Source organism: Watersipora subatra, chromosome 10 (genome assembly GCF_963576615.1).
Source record: "Watersipora subatra chromosome 10, tzWatSuba1.1, whole genome shotgun sequence".
Taxonomy (NCBI): domain Eukaryota; kingdom Metazoa; phylum Bryozoa; class Gymnolaemata; order Cheilostomatida; family Watersiporidae; genus Watersipora; species Watersipora subatra.
This window is the reverse complement of record NC_088717.1, coordinates 32,189,815-32,199,287: the sequence shown is the minus strand read 5'-3', so window position 1 is coordinate 32,199,287 and position 9,473 is coordinate 32,189,815. Positions and strand designations below refer to the sequence as shown.

The 9,473-nt window shown below is 37.7% G+C and overlaps 1 protein-coding gene across 1 annotated transcript; it reads left to right on the top strand.

The window, feature by feature from the left end:
* Positions 1-3,542: 3,542 nt before the first annotated feature.
* LOC137406976 (zinc finger BED domain-containing protein 5-like) lies at positions 3,543-4,267 on the top strand. The gene is made up of 3 exons (XM_068093575.1): positions 3,543-3,650; positions 3,767-3,934; positions 4,061-4,267. The coding sequence occupies exons 1-3, from the start codon at positions 3,543-3,545 to the stop codon at positions 4,265-4,267; spliced, it is 483 nt and encodes a 160-aa protein (XP_067949676.1).
* The last annotated feature ends 5,206 nt before the right edge of the window (positions 4,268-9,473 follow it).

Genomic DNA, 9,473 nt, shown 5'->3' with positions numbered 1-9,473 from the left:
GCTCCACAGCTCATAAGCTCCACCTCTCATAATCTTCACCTCTCATAAGCTCCACCTCTCATAAGCTCCACCTCTCATAAGCTCCACCTCTCATAAGCTCCACCTCTCATAAGCTCCACCTCTCATTAGCTCCACCTCTCATAAGCTCCACCTCTCATAAGCTCCACCTCTCATAACCTTCACCTTTCATAACATCTGAAGTTGTTTGATCACAGAGTAAAGAAAGTAGCTTGTCCGTCAAAAGACCTCTTTGTTTCGTCGAGCGTGTGCCAAGGAAACTCTATGCTTTATCGAGTGTGTGCTAGGGAAACTCTATGCTTTATCGAGTGTGTGCTAGGGAAACTCTATGCTTTATCGAGTGTGTGCCAGAGAACCTCAATGCTTTATCGAGTGTGTGCCAGAGAACCTCAATGCTTTATCGAGTGTGTGCCAGAGAACCTCAATGCTTTATCGAGTGTGTGCCAGAGAAATGAAAACTTGGCAACATTTTCTGGTACAACAATTTATTCAACTTGCAAATTAGACCTCTTTTTAAAGCATGTGGGATGCCCGTATTGTATTCATATTGCCCTCATTGTAATACAGCATTTCAGTTCTGTAAACGATCTGATTTGATACATATTGTGAATATTTGTAATGTAATGTTGGTTTCAATATCAACTATAGTAAGGTTGTTTGTTCTCGTTCACACATCGCTGGGTTGCACTGTGTCATTGAAGTGCGCAGTGGTTTTGCAGTGCATTACAACTTTCTAATGTGTAATAGACATTTACCTCTAATGAAACTATGTATGTATCTACTGAAAACTGACTACTGTGATGTAATGCGCATTTACTTCCATCATGAAATTTTTGAAGCCCGGCACTTCATGCATACTGTGAATGCGCATTCTCCAAAACTTGAAGCTGCATGTGTGTTAAAACTGCTCACTAGTATGAAGTTGATACTGTGAATCAACTGACACTACTAGCTTCACAAGCATCTGTACTGATATTTTACTGTTACTTCACACTGCCCCAAGATCTCACCACAATCAATAGTGTTTGAAAGTTAACAACGGAAATGATGACCTACACAGCTTCAACTTTGATTGCTTGTAGTAAGTGCCATCAACTAATTGAACTTCCGCTCTAGCCCCCCCATCATCATCATCAAATAGGGAGTTGAGCATTATAACCATTCAGATTAAATTGGGGCTTTGTATTGTATTCTTCTTAACATTATATATTAGTACCATCATAGATTCTCATTTCAATTATTCACAACAGGCTCATTGTGATCAATTTGTTTGCCCACTCATACTCAAAGTTTAAGTAGCATTCCCATTTTTCAAAATTGTGTTTTGATAGCATCCAACTCAACTCAATATTTCAGTCCCATCCAACTCAACTCAATATTCCAGTCCCATCCAACTCAACTCAATATTTCAGTCCCACCAACTTCATATTTCAGTCCCATCCAACTCAACTCAATATTTCAGTCCCATTCAACTCAACTCAATGTTTCAGTCCCATCCAACTCAACTGAATATTTCAGTCCCTTCCAACTCAACTCAATATTTCAGTCCCATCCAACTCAACTCAATGTTTCAGTCCCAACCAACTCAACTCAATATTTCAGTCCCCTCCAACTCAACTCAATATTTCAGTCCCATCCAACTTAACTCAACATTTCAGTCCCATCCAACTCGACTCAATATTTCAGTCCCATCCAACTCAACTCAATATTTCAGTAAGCATTATAATGCAAAAGCTGCTACTACATTTAGCACTACGAAATGCGCACTAGCAACACTCCCACGGCATCCAGCACTGCACACTGTGTAGTGGGTAATACCATCACTACCAATACTGTTAACTACACATTAGAAAACAGTTGTACTGTGTGTATATTGCATACTAGGCAGTAGTAACTACTGCATACTGTCATAGGAAGAATAGTGCTGAATGATAAAACGATACTGGACGATAGGTGTCGATTTTGTGTGGGACGATATTATTTTGGGATGTTTTGTTGGTCAATTCTATAATGGGGTATATCGACGTTCTCGATATCATGTCAAGACGATAAATATCTGTGTTTAATTGGCAGAACCAACATCGATTATTGCCGGCTTTCATGACTCAATACCGGTACAGCATTAGTTCCTAAAAACTTATTTGCGAGCCAGCGCATTTGTTTTATCTTTGAGAATCTTCTAGAAACGAACCGATAAAATAGAAAAAAGTTTCATAAAAGTCTCTTAAATAAAGGTAGCGGGAAAAGACAACTCCTAATTTTTTTGCATTTGGACACGATCATCGCCCTTGTATTGCTGTTTTTTTTGTGAAACATCACAATAATCTGTATCGAGAGAGCATAACTCCAAAGTTTTGATACTGAATGATATCGATAACTCACAGGGACAATAATTATATCGTTTTAGCATGCAGTGCCCTATCGCACAGCACTAAAGAAGAATATTGCTTTATTAGTGGTAATGTTGTATTGTATAGTCATAGACATAGGTTCTAAAGTCATAGTCTCGCATGATATCATTGTTTCTAAACATAGCATAATTGGCAAGAAATATTGATGACATGGCTAGCGTAGCTTATGTGGCTAGTGTGTGGAGCACTTGCTTCTATACTGCCATGATTAGCGACTCTGTATTTGTTTTCAGTTCACCTTTGTTCAACAAGAGAGTCTAGCGGAGGTCAACCTCAAACTCTTGTCCACATTTTCCCTACTAACCTAGCGGTATCATATATATATATATATATATATATATATATATATATATATATATATATATATATATATATATATATATATATATATATATATATATATATACATATATATATATATTTATAGATATATATATATATATATTTATAGATATATATATATAAATATTTATTTATATAATATATATATAGATATATATTATATAAATAAATCTATATAGATATATATATAGATATTTATAGATATAATTATGTGCAGCACTGGGAGGAAGCAAGGTGTTGATATTTTCAGTGGATACAAGGGCTGTGCCATTAGGTAAGCCAGTACTATTTAAAAATACTTTACAGTGAATAGTAAATACCTCTACTTTGGTGGCTGGAATTAAGTGTATTACTATGTTTACTATATTAAATGTATAATTAAATTTCATTACTACAGATTTTTCCGTGTAGAGTAGAAGTAAAAAAAATTATGAGAAATCCTACATCCAGTATGGATTTATTTCTACCACAGTGGATAGGGATGAAAGACCACAGTGTGTGTTTTGTACAAAAATACTATCAAATGATTCTATGAAGCCTACAAAACTGAAGGGACACTTGCAGAATGGTCATGCGCAACATAAGGACAAAGAAAAATCATTTGGAGCTTCATGGGCAAGCATCGAAACGAATGAAACTGAATTCATCTGGGTCATTCAGCCAAACAAATAAAAAAGTTACAGAAGCCTCATATGTCGTTTCCCTCGAAATCGCTCGACAACATTAGCCACACACAATTGGAGAAAACCTAATTAAACCATGTGCACAAAAATGGCTGAGATTGGAAAAGGATCTGAAACAAAGATAGCATCCATTGCGCTGTCAAATAACGCTGTACAGAGAAGGATTGGTAAATTGTGTGAAGGTATGAAAGCTCAAGTAATTGATGAGATCAAATCCGCTGTGTTTGGCCTACTTTCAATCTAATTGGATGAGTCAACAGATGTTGCTTCCTGCTCACAACTGCTAGTTTTCGCGAGGTATGTGCACTCCAGGGTAAGGGTAAGGAGGAGTTTCTTCTCTGTACCTCACTTCAAACAACAACAAAAGTGGCAGATGTTCTCAGAGCAGTAGAAGTGTTTTTTAAAGCAGGCAACCTTGACTGGGCAAAGCTGTGTGGTTGCTGTACAAGCTATGTGGTTGCTGTACGGATGGTGCCCCAGGTATGATTGGCTCAAAGTCAGTCTTTCATGCTCTTGTGAAGAAAAAATCACCGCAGGTAAACCGAATGTACTGTATGAGTTACTGCCAGGCTTTAGCTTCCAAAATACTCCCCAACATCACTACAGGGCACACTGGATGAAATTATACAGATTGTGAACTTCATCAAAGAAAGTGCTCTGAATTCAAGGCTTTTCAAGCAGCTCTGTGGAGGTATGGATGCAAGTCACCAGGTTCTCCTGTATCACTCCGAAGTACGCTGGCTATCAAAAGGAAATGTCACAGAAAGAGTGTTTGAACTGAGAGATGAGCTGAAGTTATTCTTCCAAGAATGAAGTGAATTGAGATTTTTGTCTTGGCTCAATGATGCTGAGTGGATCATGCACCTTGGCTACTTTACTGACATCTTTGGACAGCTAAGCAAGCTTGCAACTTACAAATGCAAGGCAGAAATGCTAACATTTTAAGTTTGTAGACTGCCTTAAAGCCTTTATAAATAAGATGGGAAACTGAAAGTGGAAAGTGGCAGTGAAGAATGTAGGCATGTTTGAGAACTTGGATATGATTTTGGCAGAGAACAGTAATCAAATGCCCAGTTCTATCCAACGTGACATCACAGCTCATCTAAAAGAACTTGAAGAGGAGTTTAGAAGTTATTTCGCTGAAGTGAGTAGTGATAAATTAGATATGGTCTGAAACCCATTCATGTTTTCAACACAAAGGCTGTCTGATGCATGTCAAGATGAGTTCCTTGAACTGAAAAACTATTTGACGGCTAAAGATGTATGGAAAGAGAAAGAGGCTACGGAACTCTGGGCTCTTATGCAGCATTCCTACCCAAAGTGGTAGAGCTTGCATTTCAAACTTTGCTCCCATTTGTTTCTACTTATTTATGTGAATCCGACTTTTCAATGCTACTAGATATCAAAATGAAGCAGTGCAACAAACTGAAAGTTGAGCCAGATCTCAGGTGTGCAATATCATCAACCAACCCACGCATAAACAAACTGGTGGAGGAGAAAAAATGTCACACATCACACTATTATGAATTCCTATTTTGTTCATATGTATTTTATTCATTTGCACAGCATGTATATACTTAACACAATTTGTTAGAATCATAAATAAAATGTGTTACAAAATTTTTAACTAGACTTTAGGTAAACTACTAAATGCTGAGATAGTTACCGTAATATTTGGCACTGTTAAATGCAGAAATGACCAAATATGAAGAAGTATACAGATTGAAAGCACGACGAAGCCTGATAGAATAGGGGGAGAGAATTTTTGTAGTTTGGAAAGGGGGAAAACCAGCGAACCTAATTGGAAACCTTTGCTCTAGACGCTCGCATCCACAGATGATGTGTTGGATAGTCTCAGGTACATCTTTGCACAGTCTGCATTTAGGATTGTTTCTAGTGTGATAGATCTTTGTTTGGAGTTGCCTTGTTGAGAGCACTTGCTCCTGGCCTGCCATGAGTAGTGACTCTATATTGGCCGGTAAGTTCCCTTTGTTCAGCCACACATATGTCTGGTGGAGATTGCCAACCTTAGATATTTGTTGATGGTAAGCACCATGAAGAGGTTTTATGTGCCAGTCAAGCTCCTCACCATTACTGTGAAGCTCCATTGTAAGAGCAGCCAATTTAAGTTCATCTAACAACTTATCTGTAGTGGCCATGGAGGCTGCATAGGCTTTAATGATTTGTTATTTTTCTTTCACTGTCTGCTGCACACTTTTGAGTCTCCTACCACCATCTTTCCTACCGAGATACAATCTAGTAGTACCGGATTTTGAGTGGAGTGCTCCATGCATGGTCAGCAGTTTACGAGTTTCTATATCTATTTCCTTTATTATGCCTGCTGAGTATCTTATTACTGGCAGTGTGTAGGTATTTATTGCCATGACTTCATTTCTGGTATTGAGCGGACTTCGTAGGACTTGCCGAACGCGTTTTTTGCATTCGGTTGATGGTTGATGTTGCTTTGCATAATCCCCAAGTACTTGTACGCTTCTTCTATATCTTTGATGGTACCAATTTGCATTTCTAGGCCATTTATGTGCACAAAATGTTTTTTTAGAAGTAGCCTTCCGCATTTTTCAATATTGAACTTCATTCCGATGTCCCTGCTGTAGACCTGAGTAAGATGTATTAGTGAACCGGTGTCAATTTCCTTCTTAGCGTACAGCTTGATGTCACCCGCGTAAAAAATGTGGTTTATTTTGGTGCCACTTCTAAACTGGTACCCATATTGAGTCTTCTCCAGCATATCGCTTAGAGGGTTTAGGCATATGCAAAAGAGCAACGGTAATAAGGAGTTACCTTGATAGATGCCTCGCTTGATTTTGGCACTCGCCAGCTTTTTACCATTAGTCTCCAGTTCCATCTTCCATTTGGTCATTGGCATCTTGATGAACGTCACAAGGGCAGGGTGAACATTGTACAACCTTAGGCACTCAAGTATCCAACTTTGGAGAATTGAGTCATAGGCCTTTTTTTGGTCAATCTAAACCATGGCAAAATTTGTATGCCTTCTCCTGCTGTCTTGACAGACCGTTCGATCAACCAGCAACTGATGTTTGGCTCCTCGGGTGTTGCATCCAACTCCTATCTGAGCACTGGTCACATAGTGAATCATGTGCTATTCCAGTTTCTCTGCAACTATTTCTGAGAGCAGTTTCCATGTAGTGGGCAAGCATGTTATTGGCCGATAGTTTTTGAGAATCGACCCCTGCTTCGCGTCTTTCATCAGAAGTATAGTTTGTCCTTTGGTCAACTATTCTGGATAATCACCTTCTTCCATTTGGCATTCCATCTACTTTGCCATTCCATTGTAAAGTGATATCAAATTCTACAACCGGAGGCTGAAACCATGTCAGGTTCAGGTGCTGCCTAGTTCTTCATACGCTGCACTCTGCACTTGATGTCCAATTTGCTGATGGTGAGTCTTTGCTGAGCCACAGTGTGTTGGTGGCGCTCTTTGAGCCTCTTCAGCCAATTTTCAGTGGTGTTATGAGTAGCCTCGTTTTTGCAGATGTCCTTCCAGAACTTTGAGGTACAGGATTTGGAAGGGTCTGGCATTGGCCTCTGTAGTTCACCCTTGAACTGGGAATACATTCTCGATAAATTACTGGTAAACAGTTTGTTCCTTCTCTTGTTATCCCGCTCTTTGGTGTAGCACTTCGGTCGCGCCGAAAGTGCTACTAACTGCTGTTTGGCAGATTCTAGAGCTTCCATTGTGGCTTCCCTTTTAGATGCTGCAAAATGTGGTTAGATCTCTCACCAAGCCTACTAAGTTTCTTGCACAAGTCCTTGATCTTATTTTGCAGCCTCATCTGCCAAAACGGATTGGTTTGAAGCCTTGTTGACAGTGGTGTATTACCCATCTCCTCTAAGACGATGGTTGTCGTACTGCAGATTAGAGCATTAGTCTCATTGATCGATCCCGTTGAGATAAAGTCCAGTGCCAAGTAATGCCTTTTAACAGCTTCTTAGGTATGGCCTTGTTAACTCTGCGTAGTGGTACCTTGTTTCATAATCATATGAAAGCAGGGTATCTGCTATATATATATACCTATAATATATATATATATATATATATATATATATATATATATATATATATATATATATATATATATATATATATATATATATATATATATATACACATGTATATATATACCTATAATATATATATACCTATAATATATATATAAATTATATTTATATATACTAATATACATGTATATATATATAGTTGACCTGCTATATATATAGCAGGTCTGTAGTCTATCTGTCGTTTAGTTCTGTCATCTATCAGGCTACAATTAAAGGTTGACTTGCAACAAAATTCACATTATAGTAATTTGGTATCAAAAGATTCACCATGTCTTACTCTGTTGTCTTGTAGGTGCCAAATACGTGGAAATGTGATTACAAGCTTTTAAAAGCTCAAAAACGAAAAGCCGCCGTAGATTGGAATCTCTTTATTTATCTGACGTTGTCATTACAGTTTGGTTATCGCCTTGTCACGTGATGTTCTCACGTGAATTGAAAGGCCAATAAAAAGCTCAATATAAAACTTATTGTAGCAGTAGTTTATGACAAACACTTCGGGTTGTACCGAAGACCCCGTATCAAATATAGATGCTCGCTACTTTACAGTTTTGTTTCGGCTTGGACTAATCGTCAAGTCGTAATCTGATCATGTGACCCAATACTTCAAAAATAATTTTTGCGGCACTTTTCGATTATCACAGGTAACTAACAGGCTTGTCATGATTATCAGACAATGATATGTACTCCTTCGAGGTGAGGTTAAAAAGTTTAACGATTTTTTATGGTAAGTTATAAGATATCAGTGCTAAAAGTGACAGCATTAATATGACGATAAAACAGATGCGTAAGAACAATAGACATGGTTTTATTGAATGTGTGGAGTATATTTGTGAAAATATTTTGACAAATGAGATTGCATGAAAGTGTAAACAGAAACCATCCTGTAACAACTACGTCCCGTTTGAGCCGTTTTGGAAAGCGAATCCAAACTACAGCGGTCCCGTATGGCTGCAATTAATTGTTCGTTTTTTAACTTTTAAGAGCTTGTAATCACATTCCCATATATTTTGCACCTACAACAGAACAGAGTAAGACATGGTGAATCTTATGATACCAAATAACTGTAATGTGAATTTTGTTGCAAATCAACCTTTAAGACCAACAAACCTGATGCTGCCAAACAAAAATATGTTAGCCTGACAGAGGGAACATTCAAGAAAAGATACTTCAACCATCGTAGCAGCTTCAACAATCCATCAAAACGAACACCAACAGAGCTAAGTAGTTATATTTGGCAGCTTAAAGATCAGTCCATCCAGTACAACATCAAGTGGAGAATATTGAAGAAAGCGAGTAGTTACAATAAGACCAGTAAACGCTGTAATTTGTGCATTTGGGAGACGTACTTCATTCTATACAATCCTGAGCTTGCAAGTTTAAACTCATAAAACGAGCTTGTGTCAAAGTGCAGGCATTCTAATAAGTACTTGATTTGCAATGCTGTGACATGACATGAACCAATTAAATTGTCCCGCAATCAAACACGAGCAAAGCGATTGGTTGGGAGATTTATGATAAATGCATATGTGCACACAACTCCCGAAAAATTATCAAACCCTTGTACCAAAATTTCCTCAACAAATTTAACCATTTTTGTGTAGAGTCGTTCAAGTATAATAATGATACAAAACACATATAAACCGATTTAAATATGTTACTAAGTCTTTGAAAGTTTACTGCAAAGTCCTAAAACTAACCCATCTGATCGTATGATACATAAAAAGACAGATTAATTCGGCCTAAAATCGAAATAGAAACTTGAGAAGCCTTTTTTAATCAAAATTAAGACCGGCCAACAAAACGTCAATAAGGCTGTGCGACAGATAGTATAACTATTAAGTCGTCCAAATTTCACGAGAAAACGTGCACATTTCACCAGTCTATGGAATTGTTCAATTGCCGAAGGTTTCTGTAATTA

Coding starts and splice junctions, on each gene's coding strand:
- LOC137406976 (XM_068093575.1), top strand. CDS start 3,543: ATGGCTGAGATTGGAAAAGGATCTGAAACAAAGATAGCATCCATTGCG. Junction 3,651..3,766: donor GTGAAGGTATGAAAGCTCAA/GTAATTGATGAG, acceptor TGTGCACTCCAG/GGTAAGGGTAAGGAGGAGTT. Junction 3,935..4,060: donor CTGTACGGATGGTGCCCCAG/GTATGATTGGCT, acceptor ACATCACTACAG/GGCACACTGGATGAAATTAT.